The following is a 27,035-nucleotide window of genomic DNA, read 5'->3' on the forward strand; positions in this document are numbered from 1 at the left end:
TGGTTTCTGTTGTTATAAGATTACGGTGTAGCATATGTATGAATTGTGTGCGAAAACAGTACACTGTTAGCTAATGCAAGTGCCCAGGTGTATCTTCATAAGTTCTTCACTGACAGTGTGTGTGTGTGCGTGTGTGTGTAGCAGCCTGTTTTGTAGTCCGGTTCACAGAGAGGCCTGCAGGGGGGAAAAAAACTGCTCCTCTGAGGTTTCACCCAACTTCTCCCTCCTGCTTTAATCACGGCTGCCTTTCACTGAGTCGTTGGCACTGATGCAAATGCCGCCTCACTGGCATGTCTCTTCCACTTTTACTATTTTTTCCGCTTTATCCATCTTTCGTTTCTTTTTATTTTGTCCTGTAAACCTTTTCATCTCCACCCACCACCCCCACCCAACATACACACACACACATGCTCCCCAAGCCCCATCTCTGATCTTAAGAGCAGTCACCACTGTGTTTTTCTGATAAAGTCTGATAGATAAACATGCTCTCTTATGTCCTCGAGGCCCCTCCGCCCTCTCTCCCGAGAGCACACCCCTGTAAAGCACTTCCTCTGCTACAATTAGTCTGTAATAAATACACCCTGGCCTTAAAGTAGATAATGCCCTCTCACTCTCTTTCCTTTTATATCAAGTAACACATTTGCTCGCCGTTTATATTTGACTTTGAAACGAAAGGAGAGAAAGAAGAGCAAGTGGAGATTTTCTCCTTTTTTCTTTAGTCTTTCTCTTCTTCCACAGTCACGGCTAAAGTGCGTGAGAACAATAGCGGTTGTAAGGCCTCTATGAGATATTGTAACATTTTCAGAGAATCGCAAGCATTTCCACTCAAGTCTCAGCTTCCTGATGGCTTTTACATGATTAGTTAGCTTTCTTAAACAGGAAGCGTGCTGCTTAAAAAAAAAAGAAAAAAGACACGGTGTGGTTACATCATAAGTTTGACTACTTCTCAGAGAGCTAAAGTTCCCTTCAAACTCCTCAGATTAAAAGAGGAGACGCAGAAAGTGGGAGAGGGGAGAGATAGAAAGGGGGGAGTTTATCAAAGTGATGGAATAAAGAGAGATTTAACACGGTCATATTAAAAAGACATGCAGCAGTTTCAATATTTAAAAATCCCATTTGCTTCGACAGAGGAGCTTTTTCACTCAAGACCATATGGCAGCAGTACCTGTATTCAGCAGCACTCTTATCTTCCTCAAAGACAAAGACAAAGAGTGGGTAAAAGGGGTGAGGGGGGGGCTGAAGAGAAAGAGATACTTTCAAACAGACATTCAGACATTGAAGAATCATTCAATTATCGGCAGCATGATGTAAAATAATTACCTGACTCACTTCCCGTAATGAGGGCTGCTAATTAGCCATAGACTTTTGTTTTAGTTGAAAAAAGAAAGAGAAAGTCCCAAACTCCCCACAGCAGAGAAGCTGTGAAAAGATATTTTGTATGTTGAGGTAACACCCCATCTTTTCTCTAAATACACACACACAAGAAACACACACACTGTGACTCTACTATAGGCACACTTGGCTTGAAATCACAATTTGCCTCTCGATGTATGCACACACATCTCTCAGTAAATAGTCGAGAGTGCACAAAAGAACCTTCTTCTCTTAATTAGCTGTGTAACAATTAAAGTCCCCTCTTAGTAAATTGAACCTTTGTCTCTCTCGCCTCCCTAGTTTGATTTCAGCACCTGTCACAACAACCCCTCCCTTTACCACCACCTCCACCGCTGCCACACACCCACCACTGTTACCTCCACCACCATCACCCCCCCTCGACTGTAGTCATTATGCAAAACTCTTCCAGAATGCTCCCAGCATGAGTGGAAGAAAACAGCAATTATTTCTGATATTCTCTTATTTAGGCCATATTGACATTCAACTACTTTCTCTCTCACTGCCTGAGAAACGGAGTGAGGCTGATCTCGACTTTGCTTTTCTCTCGGTCTTGAATCTGACATGTCGTCACTGGAGTCACTCGACAAGAGACATGTAGGCAGCGCCGCTCTATAATGTGACCTACAGATTTCTGTGTGTGTGCATGCATGTGTGTGTGTGTGTGTGTGTGTGTGTGTGTGTGTGTGTGTGTCTGTGTGTGTGTGTGTCTGTGTGTGTGTGTGTGTGTGTGTGTGTATGTGTGTGTGTGTGCAGCATTGACATGCAGTGCAAAGAGTGACCAGTGATGTAACCCATGACAGATACACTGTAGTCATTGTCTCTGTGGCCTCTTTCTTCCTGCAGTCTAACCATGCATGAGCCCTCTACACTACCATGTTTGTTGTCACACACACACACACACACACACACACACACACACACACACACACACACACACACACACACACACACACACACACACATACGCACGCAGAGAGAGAGAGAGATAGTATTGTGTCCTGGCTTTCTGTCTAAAATGATCAGAGAAATCATATCAGCACCTGACAAAGCAGACCAAACAACATTGGTCCATTACAAAACATCAGCATCACATTTTGAACACGAGCTGAGGAGAAAGTTGACTTAACTTGAATTTAGTTTTTGCCAATTAAGAGTAATGCCCAGTGGAAATAACCACAATTTGCCCTCTTCAGAGACTGTATTTAAGGATAAAAAAATTTAACAAATAACAGTAATACAGATTTTTTCTAAACTGTTTAGATTTGGGGCAGTGATATTGCATTTTTAGCCGTCAAGAGAAAATGATCTCATTCATCCTATGCCAACTAATTAATTAGTAAAAGGGCCAAACATATGTTTTTGTATGGTTCATATTTAATAAACTTTACTAGATATTTAAATATATGTCAAAAGTCACTTTTTGTATATAATGTCCATTAATCTTACTACAGTGGAAATCAGTGTGTGGATATTTGAAGCTGATTTGTTTGTCAATTTTACCCTTATTTTTAAAGCCAATATTTTATTTTACAAGTGTTTTTCTTAGAGCATATAAACCAGCTAAACATTATTTATTGTAGGTATTGGGTTTACACTGCACCACAGTGAATCTGAAGAGTGAGTAAAACATTTTCTTTCATATCTGCTTTTAAAGGCTGATAATCAAATGTTTCCCTAAAGGACAAGCTCCTATGATTTTGGCTTTCACTCCTGCCACTGCAACCCACTAAAGAGACACTGCTTTACAAATGTTTGGCACTATTAATCCTGTGCTCTTCGCTGCGCTTTATTCGATGCTGCAGGGGTCTGTCCTCACCACTGTGACCACTATTGTAGCACACACAGGAGGGGAGAGGTGTTCACAGATGTACATGCACACACACAAGCACGCGCGCACACACATGCACACACACACACATAGAGACAGAGACATCTGCAGGTCATCATCATCATCATAGTGGGAATAATACCAGGGATGGTTATCATAAAGGGAAGCTTTGAGCTCCCGGCCGTCTTGGGAAGATGATTTGGCTGGCCCAGAACAATGAACTGTGGGAATCCGCTTGTCCTGCATTGATCTTCCTCCCATGGCATCCCCTGCAAGGCTGTCAGAGCCGACGGACGGATAAAAAGACCGAAAACATTTTTCTTTCTCTCTCTCCTGCTCTCTCCCGGTGTCTTTCTTTTCTCGCTGTCAGGAAGGCTCCCACTGATCAGCAGGGATGAGCTGAAAGTTGAACTACCTGTTGACAGGACCTCTTAAACAGCCCTCAATGACATATTGTTCAAGAGACAGAGGGAGAGACAGAGGCTCTGGTTCATCCACTCATTTGTCACAGACCTATTGAGTCCGTGCTCTCATCAAATCCCAGATCCCTTGCTGTTATTTTCTGTGTGTAACGAACCATGTGTGTGTGTATAGGGGGGATGTTAATTTAGTGTCATTCACAAGTTAAACTTTAACTTCTTGGATATCCTATCTTCATTTAAAATGTTAACTCTATGTTTTGGAATTTTCGGTGTCGTGTATTTGATGATTTAAAAATAATTTTATAGGAATGTGTTTTACGTGAGGAATCACATTCCTAAAGATCCAGTATTCCTTTGATAAACTTGGGATTAGGCACACATATTTATTTTATTCTTATTGTACATGCATGTAATGCATCAATTTTAATTTCAAGTAAAGCTGAAAGTATTTGCATTGGTTTGGAAGACACAAAAAACAACACCCCCATATTTCAAATCAAATCGGATTTCTTATCTTGGTCATGTCTGAAACTTTCTTTCCTCACCTTTAAAATAGAACAATCAATTTTTTAAACTTCACATCAGTGAGAGAGCGCAGAGTTATGAGTTTTGATCAAGGAGCTCGAGGCATGGGATGGAGTCAGGATTGAATCTGGTCTGGGTTGTGTGACTGCCTTCCATGCACAGTTCAGAGTGTTTTCGCCTCATTACAGAAAGTAATAATGCAGCGAAGTCAAAGACTGAGCGAGCGAGAGGAAGGAAAACATTGCAGGATTTTTCATTGGATTAATTAAATGCCTTTCAAAGACCACCTGCAACAGAACAAAAACACAAGCCAGGAGGAAATGTGTGTCTGGTCTGTTTTACCTGCTCATCTCTAATTCTAACTAAACCAACTTTTCCCCAAAAGATAATTGATCTTTGAAATGCTGAGGAAGCTCTGTTTGTACTTTGAAAGCATATTTACAGCTCTTGAATGGATCCCTGCAACTCTGAGTACATGTAACATATGGTAAATGTCCCCATTGTCCCCTCAACATCAGTTTGCTGGGGCTGCGTCACAGTCGTCTCATTAATGATTTGGTGCAAATATGATGGAATTCAACACATTGTTAATAATGATTGATTTGTTTAACGCAATGAGTTTGTTCATTAGGACTTAATGAGGTATTGCATTGTGATTAATCGATGGCTTTTGTGTCGATACATGCCAAAATAACAAAGTAAAGTCCAACTAATGGCGTTTCGATCCTTCAGCTTCCCCACATCTTGTCTTAAATGCCAGAGGAAAGTTTTATGACAAAACTCAGACCTGTAAAATTCAAGTTAAGTATAATTCAACACGTACATTCAGCATAATTTCAATATGAATTCATAATAGGTGTCTATTTCTAATATAGAAATTGCTTTTCATATACTTCAGTCATTTATGTGGTTACAATTAGAGGATCACAAAAAAATCCCATATGCATTTATGATGCTTGCTACTATTGATAAAGACAGAAATGAACCGAGCACATTCAAATGCTGAAATACACTTCCATTGTATTACAGATACCACTTATAATTAAGCTGAGGCTTGAAGAGAAAAAGGGCAGGGAAGAAAAATGCATTAAGAGAAGCGTAGTGACATCAGTTTCACTCTCTCTCGTTCTCTGTGTGTGTGAGTGTGTTTATGGGTGCTCGTAGTGCTTCGCTGAATATTAAACCACATACTATAAAGAAATCAACTGAGCCCTCGTGAGAAAATGCTAAAGGAAGTCTTTGTGGTTTTAGAGGAACCAGAGGAGCCAATAGGTTTAATGAGATAGCACTGCTGTACACACCAGGAAATAATAAGGTTTCACAGGTTAGAGTAACGGCAAAACCCTGAGATACAGTAGGAGTATGAAGCAGAGTGGATGTAATGTTCTTAACGGAGTCTTGGCACAGTGGCCCACGGTCTTTGCTTAATACAACCGGTAAGAATGACAACTTTGAGCGTAGATCTTCTAAAAGCACAATATTGCTACCTTAACAGTGTTGTTTTCTTCTGTACATTTGAAGATATTTTGCACAAGACTTGTAAAAGTAACAGTTAGGATGATGTCAAAATAGAAAAGTTGGTGATGCCATTTCTGTGAGCCTTCATTTGATAGAGCGGGCTGGTTTGCAACGTACTCGCTGTGTCTGTTAGAGGGCATTCGCATATTGAATTGTTGTTGTCAAAAGGCTGTGTCTGAGTGTGTGTTTCTGCCTGTGCGTGTGTCTGTGTGTGTTGCTACTTTTACACCACCCTCAAATTCCCTCGCATGTGTGTGCTGATATGAGCAGAGGGGGGATGTCACATAAGAAATGTCCTTTTTAATCAGGGGAAAAAATATAAAATGACTCGGGAGCAAAGCAAGCATATTAATGTGTCTCATTTGCATACGCTCGTCAGCCAGGATACGTTTATAAAAAACACAAACTGGATTCGTCAGTTCATTTCACATTATTCCATTGTCTATCTGCCTTTGTTATATGTTAAAGATAAAGGCAGAAATCAAATTGAAGAAAAGGGCAAGCTGCTATCTCCCCAAATGAGCAACAGCTCATCAGCCTAGTTTAAATCACAGATTTCTATTCCAAAAGGCAGCCGCCTCTGTAAAAAAGGCCCATTCAAATAAGGTCTTTTCTGATATAAGCACGCCTGTGTGTGATGGAAGCTGGGGTGTCACATAAATACAATTTAAAACCTAACTCATTCAAAGCCGTCTAACAAAGTTTTATCCTTACTAGCAGTTCTCGCCTAATATTATTCTCATAATAAATGTACACATATACCTTACAGTACAACATATTAATGATTTATTTGTTATTGGTTTTATTTCTTAGTAGAAAACAGTCATATGATCGGTCATATATTTGAGTAGGCGTCGACAGGAGTGTATCAAGCTGTTAGACGAAAGCCTGCAGAACATAGCATGGCCATTATATTCTTGATGAATTCAGTAGAATCGCTTTATGATACTTGTGGGGAGAATTGAAAAGGCAGCCCACGAGTGTCACATTCCTTTAAACACCATGTGGAAGCTGCTCACATTCTCTTAATTCATGTCCTCTAGATAAGAATCCACCATCAACAGTGTGTTGGAGGGCCCAGTGGCAAAAAGAACAGGCACCCCCTATGTCTACTTACGTCCTACTGACAGGACAGAGAGTGGACAAATGGGCGAAAAAATTCTAAAGATTGAGAAAACAAATGAGCCAGGCTGAGCTCTCTGCGCTTTAGAAACATACTGTAGGTGGAGAACAAGAAAAGAAAGACAGAGTCTAGCAGAACCTTAGTTGCCCTCCATGACTGTAAAGTGAATACTGAACATGTGTGACCATGTTTTATGTGGGTGAGCCTCATTGATGCCAGATTGGGTCGATAAGCCGTCTAAAATGATGCCACTTTCCCTTAAAAGCGAACTTACCTAATGCCACTGCTTTACATGGCCTTTCGATGAAAGGATTTTTTTGTTGATGATTATAATAATGTGTAACACTACAGTGGCTTCCACTGTTACCAGGCAGCATACTAATCAGTGTAATGAGACATTATACAATATTTTGTTGACCAAAGCAGAACCATGGTTATTGTTTCTGAGGTTTTGACCCCTGCCAGCAGCCAGAGGAAGTGTGCAGATAGATGTTTATACCTCACCATCTGGGAAGCAGATGGATCTGCATTAAAATTAATGTTATTGTTTTTTTTTATTGTTTATTCACTGATGTTCAACATATGAAATGAAAACACTTAAAGTGATAATTGATAATACAGCATGGTCAGAAACTCATGATATATTTTTGTTATGTGCCATGCAGTAGGTAGAACAAATACAAAGTTCTTTCTTGTTTTTATATAGTAACCGCTGTTTTTCTTCCAACATGAAAACTGTGAAAGACTTAGATAGAAAGAGGAGGACCTACGGGAAGAGAATTCAGGGATAGCTAAAAAAACAGGGACTCAGATATAGTGTCATTGTTGATGGAATATTGCGCCAAGACAAGTGTCATTGCACCGAGATAAGAGTGTTGTGTTTATTGGAGTAACCCCTTGGTTTTAAGTGCTATTGCTAATATCATAATTGTAGTATTGCGGTGGCTTCCTGACATTGTCGTCGCTCCATTTCATTAAGGCATGTAATTGGAAGAATTCTGATAGGATGGGCACAAGTAGCTTAATTATATACTGCTCACTGTGTTTACAGAGTAATTATTCCTTCCAAAATGGTGTTACATTTTGAAAAAGTTCTAAGGAGTCACAGCTTTTCCCAAGCCCTTGGTACTGATAATTCATGACGTGATCTGTACATAAAAAACAATATCATTTTTTTTCCAGTGCTGGGAGATGCGACACAGGTGTTGTTTGCCTAAATGAAGTAAAACCTTCAGTCTGACCGTGTGATTGAACAACAAACCATTTGTAATCGAGATAGTAACCATGAGCCCATTACCACTGAATAGTAATTTATTTTTGTTTTATAAAACCTATTGTGTTTTGAAATAGTCGTAATTTAGCAACTGTTTAATTTCTAATATGATTTGTTCTTTCTCTCCTGGCTTGCAGGATGGAGGATTCGAGTTTGTGTCTTGGTGTGTCGTCAGCAGTGGCTGATAATGATGCCCATCTGAGTAGTGCAGTCTTGAATGGCCGCTACCCCATAAGTCAAAAGCTTCACCAGCTTACTGCCCAGCTAGGACACGCCTTTCCTGACCTACACCGTCCACAACAGATACCTGAAGAGAAAGCAGCTACACCTTTGGACGAGAAGACCCACCACGCAGCCCTGGCTAATCAACCCATCAGCAGCCAGATGGCCCTCCTCGCCAATCAGCTCAACCGAGACATTGACGCAGGGGCACTGAGTGGGCTGAATGGGCGTGTTGACCTGCAGCAGTTTCTCAATGGCCAGAACTTGGGCATCATGTCCCAGATGAATGATATTGAAGATGATGCCCGCAAGAATAGGAAGTATCCCTGTCCATTGTGTGGAAAGCGCTTCCGTTTTAACAGCATCTTGTCTTTGCACATGCGCACACACACAGGAGAGAAACCCTTCAAGTGCCCCTACTGTGACCACCGAGCAGCTCAAAAGGGCAACTTGAAGATCCACCTCCGCACCCATAAGCTGGGGAATCTTGGTAAGGGCCGCGGCCGTGTCAGAGAAGAAAATAGGCTGCTTCATGAGCTGGAGGAGAGGGCCATTTTGAGGGATAAGCAGATGAGAGGCAGTGTCAGTATCATCCAGACGGCTCAAACACCCCAGCTCGGCCTCAATAGCAGCTCAAACTCCCATCAGCAGCAATTAGGCTCAGCCTGTGGTCTCCTTCCCCCTTCTGGCCTTGCCACTCCAGAAACAATTTCTCAGCCTTCCTCTTCACCCAAGCCAGCCGGCACCCAGGATGAGCAGTCCCTGAACCCAACTACAGGCTTCCGTTGTACCTTCTGCAAAGGGAAGTTTAAGAAGCGTGAGGAACTGGACCGTCACATTCGCATACTTCACAAGCCCTACAAATGTACTCTGTGTGAATTTGCCGCCTCCCATGAAGAGGATCTGATAAGTCATGTGGAGAAGGCCCATATCACAGCCGAGACCACACAGGGCCAGGGTGCTGGTGGCGCCGGTGGCACACAGGTGGCCAACGAATTCCGTTGTGAGGTATGTGGGCAAGTGTTCAGCCAGGCTTGGTTCCTCAAGGGTCACATGCGCAAGCACAAGGACTCCTTCGAACACTGCTGCCAAATCTGTGGCCGTCGCTTCAAGGAACCCTGGTTCCTCAAGAACCATATGAAGGTTCATCTCAACAAGTTGGCCATCAAGAACAAACCGCCCCAGCCAACTGAGCAGGACATGACTGTCGTCAATAGCATGAGCAGTCTGGCTCAGGAAGCTCATGCCAACCTTTATTCCCGCTACATCTCCTGTCTTCAGGGGGGCTTCCTTTCACCAGACAAACAGGGACTGAGTGAGCAGCACCAGATGTTGGCTAAAGCTGGTATTGCCATGAAGGAGAAAGAGATGTTGGGAAAGCTGTTGGGCCCAATGGCAGGGGGTATGGGCCATGTACTGGGCGAAAATGAGAAACGATCACTCCTTGGTTGTTTAAACCTTGTTCCACCACTCAAGTCGAGCTGCATGGAGCGCCTCCAGGCCGCTGCAAAGGTGGCAGAGATGGATTCCCTCAGTAGCTATCAAGCCTGGCAGATTATGGCTCGTGGCATGGCTATGGACAGGGCATTCATGCCTAAAGAGCAGCAGCAGCACCATATACCCCCAGGGCACGAAGATGAGATGGGTGGTGCTGGGGCTTTGGCTTCTTTCTCAAAAGATAAACAAGACTACTCCTTGATTCCTTCCAATGAGAGCTCCAAGCAGAAGCAGCTCTCAGAAGCCTTGCAGGGATCCAAGGCCTCTAGCGGAGCCCTGATGTCCATGAAGGAAGATGGAAGAGGCTTTGACAGTCACCGTGACTTAATGTCACACCATAGTGCTGAGGCTCCTGGAGCCCTGGCTGGCTTGGGAAGCCCAAACGTTGACTACAGCCTCTCAGGCTTAAAGGAGAAGCCCTCAGAGTGCCCTGACTGTGGCCGGATCTTCAGAACCTACCATCAGATGGTTGTTCACTCCCGTATCCATGGCAAAGACAGGAGAGGCATTGAAGAAGTGATCCAGCAACAAGGTCTGGACGAACGCAGGGGTTCAGCCAGTGACCCAGAGTCCCAGTCCATCAGCCGCTCCACCACTCCTGGTTCATCCAATGTGACAGAAGAGAGCGGAGCTGGAGGAGGACACTCCCAGACAGGAAGCGTCCAGGATGACAGCCCACATCCATCCTCACCATCTTCAGGTTAGACCAAAATCCCAGACAATGAAGAGTACCAACTTTTTTAACTTTTCTGGTTGAGACATACACATACACTTGGGAATTATAACCGATTCCTTGGTTCAGTTTTTAATCTATTACTTTTCTACAGTTCTTCATTGTTACCTCTAAGAATGTCTTTCATTTTAGGTGCACGTACAGTATGTAGTGTGTCACATACATCCATGTAAAGGGGAAGGCAAATAACCCAAATACCTCCAAAAGAATCAGAAATAAAGATATATATGGACAGTGGAGTTTTACAGTGGAGATAACACATTTTACTGTACATATCATATTCAGATATGTCCATTTATATGTTGTCTAACTTGGAAGTTCCTGTGTTGGACATAGTAACAATTGTCCTCTGACACAACTGTGTGGTTGCTACATTTCACATTAAGTCAAACACAAGACTCCAGGACAATCCAGGAAGAGATCTGTTTTACCATTGCATCCACGTTTGCAGGTTAGCAGTCTAGATCCCTGTGGAACATGAGTAAAGACTGGGAGCGTAGGGACGAACTCGTTTTAACCACAGCGATTAATAAATGTCTTTAATAAATACGTTGGAGACAACCATACCCCTCCCCTTCCCAGCAAATACAGGCCGGCCGGGGCTAGATAAGTGTATGTTTAGTGGGATTAAGGGAGGCTCGTTGCTAATGATTACACAAGTTTTTAAAGGTAACTTTCACTTGCTCCTCAGGGCACTGTTCTGGCGTTAAGTATGTGCGTGGTAATTAGGTCACGACTATGCGATAATCAGTCGGTTTAAGCTAAACAAGACACTAATTAAAGCTATACATATAAAACAGGTCAAAAAAAATTGGTGAACTTCATTTGCAAAAGCAAGGATGTGCTTTTAAGTCTTCTGAGGGAAAAAAATATAAATAAATATAAATACAAATCAGAGTGGCTTAGCTTAAGGCTGTAAGCAACTTAATTCCACCAGTGGAGACGAAATTGTTTATTTATTCACAGAGGCATAAAGTCCTTATCATGCCCGTGTAGTGTGATGGGTTTGAACATGGGATAGGCTATGTTTATTTTAATCTAAGAAATAATAACAGACAACCCCCCACCCCAATTAGGAATTAATGAAAATGAGAGTGAGATAAAAACCTATTTTCTTTATAGAGACTATTAAACATAACACTTTCTCAACAGGGTGGGGGTGTAGCGGATGTAATTATCTTCTGAATTTTAATGCTGGAAGTTTCTCTCTCCATCTGTCTCTCTCTCCCTCTCTCTGTATGTCTCTTTTGACTCAAGCACTTTGAATCTGATGGCTACAGCTTGTGGCGTTTCAACAGCTTCAGAAGTACTGTATTAACAATGAGTATGCAGTATACAAAAAAGCAAATTAAAAATAATAATTTACAAATAAAACCAGTAGAATTTACCACAAAATGATAAAACGGCACAAAGGAATGCATTAGATTTAATTGAGTGGTTAAATATCACCCCTTTTCAAAGTTTTATTACAAAAATAAATAAAAATTGTGTACTGCCAACACAGCACCCAAAAAAGCCTGTTGGTTTTCACAAATTTTTTGTCTATGTATGGTTTGCATACTGGTAGCGTGTCACACCTTTAGCCCATTGCTCAGTCAAAAGTCTACACTGCTTGATGCACTGGCACTATTCAACTCCTTGCCAGTTCACACTGTCATATCTCAAAGGCTGTCCTTACATGGTCGAGATTTGTGAGTGTATGTGCCAAAACTGAATGTTAAACTGCATCTGGCTGCTATAGAGCATGGCAAAGCTGTAAAATAGATTTGCGAAGAAGAGTAGAGTAATATGATTAGGCATGCAGTGATCTGAATAAACTGGGATATACTTTTACTGGAAAAAACAATGCGAGAAGTAGGCAGATTTGACATCACAAATGTTAAATATGCTTGTTTTGCTACTTCTGTTTTTTTACTAAGAAGTGGTGAAACTTGTCTTTTTTCACAACTTACAGAATGTGAATCACATTTGGTGCTCAGGGACTCTCAAATTAGAAGCTTTGATGTGTGAGAAAAAAGTGTGTATGAGTCTCATGTGGAGAAAGGTGTCATGCTTCTCCTGTGCATGCATGTTTTGCTGTGTTTGTGTTCATGTGTGTGTGGGTGTGGTGGGGGTTGCTTTACAGTATGTGTTCATATCACTCTCCTGTAGTGAACAGGATGTGGCTATTGTACCATTGTCTTTATCTTAATATCTCACATAAAAAAAAGAGCTTGTTCAAATTTGTGTGCACGCACCTGCAAGTATATGTCCTTCTACATGTGCGCTAGGCTCTGCCCCACACACCTACCCACAGCAATTTTGTGTTAAAGTTAAATTATAGTAATCAACAATAACATCTCAACTGTGAAAGAAGGTCAACGCAGCCGCTTTTGTCTTTGAGACGGCACTTGTTTAAAAGCAGTGTGTGAAAAGGGGAGAAGTGAGGAGGAAACAGAGCAGACTAACAAAGGCCTCTGTCAGAGATGTCCTTTAAAGACCTTCCATGTTACAGCAGAGCTAACCTTGAGCATGATTCTCATTCAGTAAAATTTGTATTCTATTTATTCATTATTTATTCAAGAAACAAAGGTGTAATTAAATTTACGCCCATCTCTTTCTTTTATTTATTTTTAAGTTATCCTTGGACTGACTTCACTACATCTTCATTGTTTAGTTTGAAAGAAAAACGTTGTCGTGTGGTGTATACAACAGGTAGACCTGGCGGGAATACAGCTCATCACATCCAAAATAGAATTGAAAAGCATTGCCTTTTTTTTAAACATGCAAATAACATACCGTTAAAAATCCTAATTTTGCACGATAGTGTCTCCCCATTCTTCTTCCATGGCACAAGCAAAATGTAGCTGAATGAGTGAGAAAATAGGCTTTACTGCACAAATACAAGGCCTTAAGCAGGAGAATTCCTCTTTACATGCGCTTCCACAACCTCCCCACTAACCCTAAACCTCACTCCCACCTCTTGGCTCCGGGCTGTAAAAGACTCTATGCACTCCTCCTGGCTTTCTCTTTCTCTCTCCCTCTCTCTTTCTCCAGAGAATCCCCCATGTCTACATTTATTTAAGAGGAACAGCATTTTAACATGGTGAGGATTAGCCCGCATATCCCTGGTCTTTACCGTGGCTCAAACAAGCAGGCAAAATGCTTGCTTCTTACAAATTGAAATCGGATTTGCCAACTTGACGCCTTAGGTTATAAAGCGTGGATATTCATCTAATTGCAACAGTACAATGGGGGCGTAATTACACATGCAGACAAACTGTTACAGTGTAATTACTGTGTCATTAAAACAGGAATAAAGTAGACTTGAACAAGATCCATACTGCTATGAATATGCATGTTGAGAAATCCAATCTAACTGGCTATTACAGCAAATATTAGTAAATTGTCAGTGTTGGCAACATTAAGGAGGGATACGTACTTACTGTAAATGACAGTCCGATAAACGTTACTTAACTAAAGTGTATTTCAAGACATGTTGGGGTGAAAAGAGTATAGGCCTCCCATGAACAGTTATTTATCATTTTAGATCTTGCTCTGAACATTTTCACAAGTCTGTAAAAAAACATATGCACACTAATTGCTGATGTAAGACTTGCATGTTTTTACCGACTATCACTACAATGCATACTCTATAGTCAGATTAGGATGATAGTTTGTAAAAGGCAAAATTGGTTGTCCGGCCCGCCCCGTACACTAATCCTGTACCATCTGTAAAATATATATGTTTTGAAGGAAATTAAATGCCACACAGATTATATAATCTGCTAACAAGCAAGTTGTAAAAATGTTTATAGTGGACATTATGATTACAACTCACAATATGATCTCTCTAGGCCTTTGATATCTCTTGTTAGCAAAAAATGCAGCACATTTCCGATCCTTCATTAGAAAAGTTAGCAAAGAAAATGGTTTACTATATCAAATAAATGTCTCTGCTGATAAAGTAAACCATTTGCTTTGCTAACTTTGCTAATGAGTCTCTCCTTAACATGCTTCTGAATCCTCACAAAAATCGACAAAGATCTCCAATTTTATAAAACAATATCCAGTTGTATTGACGTTTTACGTTAAGTCACTGGAAACACTGAGGATCAAATTAGGAAAGATCCTGGTCTAAATGCATTTATTAAGAAAGACATTTAAACAAGGTAATGGGGAAAACAATTCACACACTAGTTAAAGTAGTACTATCAGGCAGTTAAGGCCTCAGCAAATGTTTGATATCAATAAGTAAGTGGTAATCGAATTGAAAACAACTTTTTTAAGAACAACTTTAGCACGTAATAATTAAAATTATAAATCGTTTTCCGAACACATGCTATTGCAGAACACACCTGTCATAATGTATATTCCTTATGAAATTAATAATTGATCAAGTGACGATGTGACATCAATTTGATATTATCTGACATTTTGTTGTTCTTGGCCATGTAGGGCCTCTCGTGGTCTGGGTCTTACCTGGGTTATGAGTTATGGTTTTGACATGTCTGCAGTTACAAATATAAAATAAAAAAAGGATCAAATCTAGAACAAATTAAAATGCTCTCTGAAATCTTAGTGGATTTGCCTATCAACTAGATGGTAAATCGAACCTGTTGTCCACAAAAGCCAGAGTAGTTAACTTACACCTCCTTACTGTATGCTACATTGCTCTGACGCTCCCTCAGACTGCAGCCAACACTTTGAAATGAGGCCAGCCTTCTGTGAGTGTGCGCACCATATTATGTGTGTAAAACTATGTGCATTAAAAAATAATGAATTATGTCTCTCGTTTTTTTTCCATTCTCCCCTCTGCATAAATTATTATGTCTTTGTAATTGACATCCGTTCCTCTTCTACTCCCCCTCTGCACTATTCTTCTTTTCTCTATAATCACAGAACTCAATGGTTACAAAACCTGAGCTTTCTACCCCCCACTCATTTGAAGGAGCCTGGCCTGTCATATCTGTATTTTTTATGTGTCACCAAACTTAAATAGACAGTCATTGTATTACAGGCACATTCATTGCCTGAGCTGTATTTTTGTACAGTAGGTCAGGACTCTGGTGTCTGGTAAATGATAAAAGTTCTATTCAAACGCACTAATTGTCAGTGTGCTGCGCTGATTGACATGTCTCGGATAAATGCAGACTTAGTATTTTTGTACACGCTTGCACAATATAAAAGGGCAATTTATTTCTCTGTTCTTCTTTCTCTTTTTCCTTGCACAGTTCATTTGATTTCTTTCTTCCTTTCTTGCTCTCTCTTCCTCTCTCCTACCCTGTCTCTCAGACTCAATTAGTAAATATTACCCATGGTGGGAATAAGCCCAGGCTTTTTAGATATTTTAAAATTCCAATTGTATTCCGACGAGTGTGTTTGAACGAGGGAAGGACTGCGAGACTCTGTCTGCTCCTCAGTATTCCTGGGTGGCTATCAGTGGCTAGTCTTGTTCTTATGAAACATTTATCAGTGCGTTTTATGTCTTAATGATCACGTTAGGATTCCCCGTTTGCTTATGAGGTCGGGACAGGACAAAAAAAAGTGAGAAGCAGCAGACTGCTGAGGGAATATATCAGAGGTGAAGAAATGACAGCGAAAGGAAAGTCTGAGTGTAGTGAGAAAAATGGAGAGATGACAGGGCATCACATTCCTCAGTAAACAGCATCGCATTATGCCATCCACTCTTTTCAACTCTAAATCTTCGCCAAAACACAGCGTACCTTTCTCCTAGAACAAGATTCCTTGGCTCACACACACATAAGCAAACACACACACACACCTCCTCCCTCTTCTTCTGTCTTCCCCATTTCTGTTTTATGTTTTTATAATTAAAACATAATATTTATCTTTCCATAACAGAAGGCTGCCTTACTCCGTCAGGTAGACTGTTTGCATATTAATATTCTTAATACATCAACAAGCTATCTTCTCTGGTGTCACTGCTAAAACTGAGCAAAAATAGAGGAAGAGACTCACGCGTACAGGAGGAAAAGGAGAGGGGGGGAGATGTGGAGTCTTTACTACAGTTTTTAAAATGTAGGAGAAACTTGATCGAATGCGCAAGAGCAGAGACTCACAAGTAATGTGGAAATCCTTCAAAAAAAGGAAAGCAAGCGACAGTGAAAGAAAGACGTGAATTAACATCAGAGTCACAACTCCGACTAGAGTGTGTTTACCTAGTCTCAAACTTAGGATGCGCATAAAAATGCACAGATCCAGACTAAATGAGCATTTGTTCCTCCCTCAGTTAGAACTACCAAGAAAAACTACACTGGCAAGAAAAGTTTCTCTTCCCTTGATTGTTTATGTGTGTGCTTAACAGAGGGTCGGAGGGAGGGCATAGCTGAATGAGGGCGAGCGCCAAGTTCCCTTTCTCTGTCTGGTGACAGCTGTCTGACTCCGTCAATGTGGGATTCCTGTGAAATGAGGCAGGGTTCTCGGTCAAGGAATGCAAATGGACTGCGCTGGATGGTAGGCGGCTGAGCCGGACCAGGCGGGGGTGTGAAGTTGATGGTGGTGGCTCGGGGGTGGGGCGGGTGCAGGGGGAGCTTTGTTTGAACAAGTTAACTTGGGCATGATTGGGGTTCCTCTTGTAAGTGAAAGAGCAAGAGAATACATTGACCTTTGCCTCATTAAAGATGGAAGCCAGACATTTGATACCATGACTAGAGGATCCCTTGCTTGCTCTTTTTTCATCCTTTCTACTTTTTTTCTTTTTTTTTTTTTCTTCTTCTCTTTCTCTTTCTTTCTAGCTCTGTCTAATTTTTTGCAGCCCCCCCTTACCTCCCAGCCCACCCCCCAATCTCTTCCTCTTAACCCCATTGACAGGTCACATAAAAAGCCCTTTGTATCAGCATCAGGGTGCTGACATGAGAGCAGTGAGCGACATGGAAAATGTGCTTTCTCTTTTCTTAGTTATAGCTATCTCCTCATCACGAGAGAGAGAGAGAGAGAGAGAGAGAGAGAGAGAGAGAGAGAGAGAGAGAGAGAGAGAGAGAGAGAGAGAGAGAGAGAGAGAGAGAGAGAGAGAGAGAGAGGTAGAAAAGTAACAGAGGAATTAAGTCCAGGGATTAAGATCTCTGGCTTTGGTTTTTTTCACTCTCTCACCCTGCCACTTTCCAATTGTTCTTAAAATATTTGGCAATGTCAATTAGTAAGTGAGCAGAGCTAGCTGATGAACACAATTTTCCAGGCGACTGAGCACCCTATTGTTGTGGAGCGAACAGCAGATTTCTGAGGTCATTATCATTCCCTGTTAGCCGTGCCCAGCTGCTCTCCTCTTGGCTCCAGCCATCTCCGCTCTCTCTCTCCTTGTTCCTCCTACTCCTATACTCCTCTCCTCTCCTCTCCTCTCCATCCTACCCCCCCCCCCCCCCCCCCCCTTCTTACACCATGTTCACCAGTTCAGAGCTGGTTGATAGCAGGCAGCAACAGGGGGCCTTTCAAAAAGGGGAGGAGCTTGCTGGGGGGAAAGAAAAGAGGAGAGAGCGAGATGAATATAGTGCAAGAGTGTGGACATATAGTCTGAGAGATGGTGCCATGGAAAGTGGAGAACATAAGTCTGAAAAAAAGCAGTGTTTTCTGAGCTCCCCGGCAATGTGGACACTGCACATAACATTTATCCAACCTACCTGTGATTTTACATTACATTACTACTACGTTACGTTTTATCATTTAGCGCAGAATTTTGTGTAAGCTGATAGTTTTGTAAAGGATGTGATTGTTTTAAAAGAGTATCCTCAATTAAAAACATCATACGTTTTATACTTAAAGTTATGCTTTAAAGAATATTTCACACTGCCTTCACATTGCTTCACTTTTCAGTAAACATGGTGCCTGAGATTAAAAACAAAAAAAACTCCTGCCTGCTGTTCTATGAGAAAGAAAGGAGTTTCCTTTCATTCTGCACAAAGCATCCAGGTATCTGCATCTAAACATCCAAAGCAGTCTTTCTTTTTTTTTCTTAAGAAATGATGAAAGATCCCTTTGACTCAAAGTGCAAAAAGGAAGAAAATAATCCACAAAAAAGACTTTTTTTGTATGTGTCAGTTGTACATCTTAATGTGATCCCAGAGGCCTTTTCACCCCTTCTTTCCCCCACCTTGCTGCACCCCCACCACCATCAGCATCACCTCTCACCCATGGGTGCCCTCCCTCCTTCCATCCCCCATGCCGTCAAGTTTCCGACAGCAGATTCGCACATTGTTGAAAGCAGAAAACTTGAATGCTTTTTCGTTGTTTATTACAGGGTAGAAGGGAGATATTGAAAGACTTGCCCTACCAATAAGTTTTTGAGGTGTTAAAACTAACTATATGAGTAAATCTACTTTGATCGTGCTTAAATAAAGGAACAGATCATCAGGATTCACCTCTCTACTCTTTACAGTATATGCCCAGTTCCACCTCCTGTTTCTGTCACCTCTCATGTCCAACCTGTAGAAAGTCTCAGTAACTAACACTGGTTGGTAATGGGCATGTGGGTTCTTCTTAGAGAGAGGAAGAGGAAGAGAAACAGACAGAGAGAAAGTGAAAAAGGGCGAGCAGCATCAAAGCGTTGCTCTCAGCTGCAGCTGCCAAGCTTCCTCGTCCCCAGTTAGCAGCCATCCAGCTGTCAGGCTGCACGAAGAGGAAGAGAGGGGGGGGAAATCTCTCACCAGCCATATGGTCCCCAGTTCTGTCGGAGACACTCCACGCTCCGTGGGCAAATGGCAAACTCATATATCTAATCAACACTCTTAATATCCAGACCTGAGATCGAGGATATTTTCAGAGTCTTGCCTTCCAACAGTGTGGCTAAAGGGAGTAAACTAGATATGACCAGGCCCTTAGCGTATGTATTTGTGGTACTGTGTAAGCTTGACTAGCCTCCTCACTGTACAGAGGTTACAGCGGAGTACAGAGGCCTGTTTACATTGATCTTAAAAGATAGTGACGCTTTAATTTTATATTTTCTTATCAACAGTGCATTGATTTTCCCTCTCCTATCTGTAGCTAAAAAAAAAAACATATGAAACAGGCCATAAATATTATTTAATATTGAAAAAAATATATCAATGATTTACTGAAGCAGCTGTAGTTTTTAAGCTTCCATTACTCAAACAGAAGTGAGTGGTGCATTTGTTGGGGAATAGTTCCAGCTGTTGAATAATACACATTTTGGTCGACTAGTGCGTATTCAAGGCAGTAGGCGGGGTAGAACAGCACTGAACCACTTCATAGTGTTTGGCTGGCATTCTTAATTTTTCTTTAATCTTCTTTCATCTTTGAAATTGTTTCTCTGCACTGTTGGGCTGGAAGTCGTTCCGCATTTTTGCCAGACAATAAAGAAGTACTAAAAGTAAGTTTGTGCTGTTAAGTAGAAATGCAGCAGTAAAACAGTACTCATTGTTGATGTTTTTGTTGTTGTTTTTTACAGAGCTTGAAATTCCTTTTTCGTGTAACTTCCTGAGTAGTAGTATTTTTTCCTCTTGGATTTTGTGGACATTCCAGTTATAGTGCCCATTTTCATGGTAATCAAGGGGCCTGTCCCCCATTACAATGCTGTGGCTCATTTGTGTGTCCTTTGTAGTTGTTAAGATATATCTGGCTTAACTATACTTGTTAGGAGTAAAATGTCATTGTCTTACTTATTCCTCGAGCAAAACTCTTTAGGAACTTTCCTAGGTTTCGTTCTATTTGACACAATAGCATGACAGTAATATTTGCAGTTAATTGACTTGAACACTCCTTTTAGCTTAGCAGACGTTGCTAGCTTTACCATAGCTAGCCCCAGAGAGAATGGCCTTGAATGTGGCTTTGTGCTGTGTCTGTTAGCGGGATGATACACCTGCTCATTTAATCCCAGCAGGCCTCTCTGCCTCTAGTCTCTCCAGCTGCAGAGTAGCGGGCGCCTTATGGCACGGCAAGCCGCACTGAATTATGGGGAGGTTTGTCGGTATTACAGCGACATGGCTATGTAAAGCTTGGAGACAATCATCGTTGCCACCCCTTTTGCCTTGTAGGGACTGAAAGGACAAATCCCTCCCCAGTTCCTTTTCAGCACAGTTACTAGTGTATAGATGGATCATGTAGCCTGGACTGCACATAGTGGATGTGGGAGAGAAATGTAGATACAAAGAAAGTGCAAGAGAGTGAGTGACATGGATGAAGAGCGACAGTGGTGAAAGAAAGAAGGGAAGAGAGATTTAAATAGAAATCAGGAGATATGGACGTGGGTGGTTGGGGCAAGACGGGAGGAAGGGGAGTGATTCAAGTCCCACAAATCTTCACTCAACCCCACAACCTGAAGCAGACGGCATTAAAAGGAGGGAGAGCTGGGTGAGATAGCAGCATAGATGGATATGGTGGCAGCGATGGTTTGGAGGGATGGTAACTTTAATGGCCCCACTGGGTTTTTAATGAGTGTTGTGCCCCAAACAAAACGAGCTAATTAGTGTTATCATCCATACATCAGACCCTACACACACCCATTCGTTCTTAGGCACGCACATCCACTCTGCTGTACACACTCACAACAGCCCGCTCAAACAATACTAAGCCCTTTTTTTCTATTCCACCTTCTTTTACATGTAACTTCTCCATACATAAATTTAATGAAATTTAATTCCCTTTTCTTATAAAAGCAGATATTGTAACATCACCATTTTACTTCATTCCATTCTTTTTTGATTATCTCGCCCTATGTGGTCGCACTCTCATACAGGGCTATTTCATTCTATTTCCGCCTGGAGTGAAACCCCCACCACCAAGCCATCCTCTCGCCCCCAACCCTCCCAAAAGAACACACACTTCAAACCCATAAGGCCGTGCCCTGATTGTAAGGGGAGCGATTATGTCTACACTGGTTTAAAAGCAGGATAACATTGCCATGAATGGGCATTTTGAAAAAAAAAGGGTTCAAGCCAATATCCCGGCATTTGGACTCAAGCCACTGTTACCTGCCTGTAAGCCACGTGTTTGTCACGCCATCGCCTGTGGTTGACCACCCCACCTCCAGCCCCCCGCTTTATTTCTCTGGCTCTAAGCCTATTATAAAATCAATAAACAATTGAGCTTTTTTCCAGTGCTTTTAAATCTTTTTTCTCCTCTATATATCCTCTGAGATGGAGGGAAGGCATGCAGGCGCTGGCAGTGCTGGGAGAACGAAGGGGGGTAGAGGGGGAGTGAAGGGAAAAAAAAGAGAAACTAGTAACAAAAACAGCTCAGTAACCCCTTTCTTTCACAATCTTGAAGTCTGTGAGTTTTTAACTGGCTTCCGTCTGCGTCATAGTTGTTATCCAATTGTGTTCATTCCGAGAGTGAGTTTCTTAGATTTAAACATAGTCAGCACAGCGTGTGTGCAACTCTGTTTAACACAGAAATAATCTCCCCTGTATGATCTAATATTTGTGATGTGGACACAGTATGTTGTCTTTTCCTGTTTTCCACCTAATGCTACCAAATGAGGTTCAAAGTTTCCAATTGGAGTTTCATCTGCTTTTGTCACATCACTTTATATCACTTTTCAAGTTTGCTTGGTTATAGAGGGCTCATGGGAATGATTGAGGGATTTTTAATTGTCACATTCTTGAAATGTAATAACCCTTGAGTTGATAAAAATCAACAAACACCAACTCTGACAGCTGATTTTCAAATTAGGCATCAAGTAACGTGGCGTTTACAGATTTTAATTCCCTCTGTCAGTTTCAAATCATGTTTCAAACTCAGCAGTGAGGAGATGTCAATATAAACTTTTTATTCCACCAGTCACAGAGAAGTTGGAAATTACATGCCACAAACACGCACACTGACACACACAGACACACACTCTCACTTTGTTTACTTCACAAGTCTTCTTGGAGTGCAGATACAGTAATTATCAGTGATCAAAAACAGCACAGGTTTTTCTGCAGATGCTTTTGATGTATTCACGATATTGTGTTGCCACATCATCTATCACACTGAATTCAAGCAATTTGTGGGAAAAGAAAGCCTTTGCCTAGCAACCATTAGTAGATCCTTTGTAGACATGGTACAAAATATTCCACAGATTATACCTTATTGTAATGATCATCTCTACAACAGCTGCAGCTCAGCTGTCCAACTCTGGACTAGTTCCATATTTTTTAAGTAAATAAAAGCCTTGCTGCAAACGTAGATTCAAAAATAGTCTTTCTTTAAACGTTTATGAAAATAATTCACAGTTCTCATGTGTAAATATTTGGGAATTTTATGATCAATACAAAGTAACCCCTCCCTTATCAAAGCGGTCAAATGTATTTTTGCAAACAGCAGGTCAGGGAACTGTGAGTGCTGCTCCAAAAGCTTAAACTGTTGTCTCTTTAAGTATAGAAGTGTGAAATTTGAGGTTTGCATTTAATCACCACCCTGTTGTTGAAACCAGACATTTCCACACAGCATGACATTTGCAACCATAATCTACTGATATTTATTGGTTTCCTGTTCCACTGGCTGCCACACAGCCCCATTTCCACTCCCATTATTAACAGATGACAAGGTGTTCTTTTCATCAAATGCAGCTCATTCTTTCTCCAGACACACCTTTGGAGATTGTGGGCAATAAACTAAATTTGAACATCATCTGTCTACAGCACTTGTTTTCCAAAACGACTCTGTTGTTGAATCCAGATGTTGCTTTGCATGCCTCAGATACTGACATTTTACGATGAGGATGCAGATACGTTTTCCTCCTGATGACTTGTCCATGCAGACCCTCCTGCTTCAATACTCTATAGTGGAATGATGCACCACCACTTGTTTGTTAGCTACACATTCCAGCAGCTCCTCTGCAGGCATATCATGTTTTTGTTCTTTGTCTTTCTGCACAGGTGTAGGTGCACTTTTATTAGTCCTCAAGATCTTTACTTAACTTAAGCAGTTGCTCTTATCTTTTCTTGACGAAATTTCCTGATGTGGACATTTGGCTTTTTTACGTCCTTATAACATCACAAGCTTCAGCCATGTCTGTAATTGACATTAACTGACTAATCGGTATGACCACTTTAAAAATCCTAATGTAACAATAATACTTTTATAAGTAGTTATGTGCATGTGTTTAACTTTTTCAATTTTTTAAGTTAAAATACTAAGCGACATAGCGGATGCATTTGGACAACTATTTTATGTTTATTGCAAGGTTGTATTTATTTGCTTCAACTACAAAAATCTACTCTATGTGATTTGCTGAAACTTATGCAATATCGTCACAGCAATACTTTATTAACTTACGCTAAGATAATTCTCGCTTTGTTTTCTTGGCATTAGGCTTCCACTCATCCAGTATGCCTGCTGTATACAGTCCACTGACTGCACTTTTGACTGCAACAGATTTCAGCAGGCTGTTGATTGAGTCATCTTTGACTTCATTCTTCTAACCAGCCTCCATGTTGGCCGACCCTCCCCTCACCATGCCTGCTATTGGCTGACCCTCTGCCCCCCACCACCTCCACTACCACCATTAGCATCATCCCAACCCAACTTCCAACACCACCCAACAACCACCAGCCCACTCCTCCACACGCCCTATCCCACCCTGGCCTGCCTTCAGCCAAGCCTTGATTGGATGACTCAAAAGATCTCTGGAAAGCCCTTATCAGGATGGTGTAAATGAGTATAGATGTGGACTATCATGGTCAATCGTTCGCTCTTTTCTTTGGCTGCCATTTGGTCTTTGGAGAGACGGCCTACAATGCACCCACAGTTTGTCGATGCTGGACAAGCATTTGGCCGGCTCGGGGTTTGTCCCCGACAGAAACCCTGTGTGGGCCACTGCTAGTGACTGTGCTTCGGGCCGCATGGTGTGGCCATGTGTGTCACATCCCCCCTTGTCATACCACCAGACGGAGGGCTGTATCATGGCTATCGTCCTGTCACACTTGGATGATGCTTCTTCGCCTCCGAGTTTGACAGTGACTTGCCTTAGTGACAATTACCATCAGAACCAGCTTTCTTATCCACCTGGTTCAAAAGGTCTGTGTGCTGGAGATTGGCAGGCGTTTCATTTTCCCTCTCTCACTGCTGTCACGCTGTTCTATTCATTTCAGTGCTCCGTTTATGTTTCTATCTGCTCTTCTTTGACTATGGCATGTTAGCCATTCAGTCCTTTTGATACCTCTATATATGAAACCATTCCTGTACTGATAGCAGGAAACTCCAGTCCCTGTTTGCAGGGCCTCTTGCCACTGTATCACACCTCTATTCACCAGTAGAGCTGGAGGAAAAGAAAGCCACTCTGTAAGCATCCGTCGTCCCTCCCTTTACTCCCCGTGTTTTGCTCCTTCTTCCCCTTATTTCCACTGGGAGGAACACTGACCTCATTTGTGAGGACAATAACCCCCTTGACTTTGGGGATTAAGACATGAAACCTTTGTGGATTAATTAGGTTCAGAGCTGAATTCATTTTGTCGCCATGGAAGGCAAAGAGGAAAGAGGCGGATATGTGCTGTGGGCTGTATTATGAATTTGCCGTTAGCCTAGATAGATATATTAAAAACAAATGTTGGAGCTGATCTTGTTTAAATCCTCCAATAGAATGAAACTGCATTCATTCACTAGGCTAAGCATTGGAATTGGAAGAAATGCACCTAAACTGTCAAATCAGAGCAAGCATTAAAGAGTCTTATACATCACGGCCGACTTTAACCCGGGTTTTGCAATCATGGGGACAATGTTAGCCTGCTCAGCTTAACTCTTTGGCAAGGTTACCCATGCAAGTATGGTTTGCCGGACTATCTGGAATCCTCAATAGGCTGGAGTCTGAATCCGTGCATTGGTTTTTCTAGATTTCTCTTAAGCTTGTCACGCATAATGTGGCAAGTAGCAGTCCTGACAATGCCGCAGGAATCACATTATCTCAGTTGTCTTGGTAACAAAGCAAAGTGTTTGTTTTCCAAGATGTGGTGCAATTGCAATTTAGATGGTTTACACCTATTGTGTTTATTGTGTTTATTTTTTTTTTCACTCAAGAGCATATGTTATTTGAATGTATCTTTAGCTCGCAAAAGGGGCTGTTAGTTAGATGTTTTTGTTTACAAAATAACAAAGGTGTTTGTTTCACCAAAGGCACAGCAGAAGATGTGTTAATGCATGTTTCATGTCACCTTGTGTTCGTTGTAAATAAATGCGACTGTTGTCTTATTAGAGTAACACCTTCTGAATGTGACAGCCCCAGGTATAGCTCCCTTATGGACCGAGTGTTGAACATGTGCTTGATGAGATGCCTTCCTAATGAACCTCTAAGTCTTGTCATCTCTGTCGATTTACTTATATTCTTCTTATCTGCCCTCAAGTTATCACCATGCCATGGCCCACGCAGTGAGCATATGTTTAGGTTGTTGTTACAGGAGGTAAATGTCTCTCATCTCCTCTGAGTGTAAAGCATAAACCTCCACACGAGGATCTTAAGACAGTCGTTCCCGAGACTAGACCAGGCCTCAGATTTCTAAGAACAAAGAGTGTACATGATGACCTCAAATCTACTAAACTCTGAAGGCTGTGAACGAACGGGTTTTGAAAAAGAGCATGCAAGCTATTCAGAGAAACTCTAGACAAATCTACTTCTACCCTTCAAATAGGTGAGCAAACTCTTTTTTGCCTTTTTGCCTCTCAAGTAGACCAACCAAGGACACAAAGGTGTCTGAGTTAAGACTTTCTGGCGACATCAGTGTAGCCATGTTCTGAGGTTTCATTTTTTAACCCCTGGGCCCCCATCCAGCTGCCAGAAGTTAGCTACTTTCCTCCTGAGGACACAGGTTTATCCCTGGCTTTCATAGAGAAAGACTAGCATTCCTCCCCAGTGGTCCTCCTCATTCCTTCTATCTTCCGTCTTAAGACATGGAGCTAAATCGAGGCTAAGCCACAAGCCACCCTCATGGGGGGACGGATTGACCAAATGCCACCTCTCCTGGCAGGCCTTGCATGTAAGGTGTAATTGTGCTGGTGCAGTACTCTCTGGGCCAGAATCAGGTATTTCCTATTAGACACAGAGATGATGAGTGGATTTTCGGGAAGAGGATGGGAAAGCTGTCTTGGTCAATCCTCCCTCCTCCTCAGTATCTCAGTTCTTTTCCCTCATGCTCTCTGCCTCTTTTGTCCCTTCTCCCATGCCTCCTGATCCTTGAGCCCAGCCCCTACTTCACAATTCTACCTGTTTTGCTGGTACTTGACAAGACAGGATTTTTTCTTTTGTCTTCCTTGGCATTCCCTCTTTTCATCTTTTGGAGAGAAGGGCAAAAAGAGGATGAGGGATTGAAAGTTTGTGGAGGAAAGTTTTTGGAGGACATTTCTGGATTATGTTCACAAGGCACAAGCTGCTCACAGTGTGAACATGGCACGTTGTCAATGAGATCTATTTCCATGACGATTATTTTTATACTCCAACAATCAGGGAGCCGACAGCACAGTACCACAGGAGAAAAAAAAGTCCTTCTTCCAATTCGATACACCCTCTGTAACATTTTAGCTGTAAATACTAACAAAGTCGTGTGGGAGAAGATAATGACAAGATACCAACCTGC

General features: G+C 41.7%; 1 protein-coding gene across 2 annotated transcripts in view; it reads left to right on the forward strand.

Moving 5' to 3' along the window:
- Window positions 1-27,035, forward strand: part of znf536 (zinc finger protein 536) — a 190,848-nt gene that overhangs the window by 94,133 nt on the left and 69,680 nt on the right. Inside the window, exons 1-2 of one of the 2 annotated variants that reach the window (XM_053426112.1) lie at window positions 5,354-5,606; window positions 8,222-10,503. In XM_053426112.1, coding sequence (XP_053282087.1) covers window positions 8,223-10,503 — 2,281 coding nt within the window. In that variant the 5' untranslated portion in view covers window positions 5,354-5,606; window position 8,222. Of the gene's footprint in view, window positions 1-5,353; window positions 5,607-8,221; window positions 10,504-27,035 lie in introns of those variants that run through there. The other variant, XM_053426121.1, reaches the window with a different exon arrangement.

This window comes from Pleuronectes platessa, chromosome 1 (assembly GCF_947347685.1).
Source record: "Pleuronectes platessa chromosome 1, fPlePla1.1, whole genome shotgun sequence".
Taxonomy (NCBI): Eukaryota; Metazoa; Chordata; class Actinopteri; order Pleuronectiformes; family Pleuronectidae; genus Pleuronectes; species Pleuronectes platessa.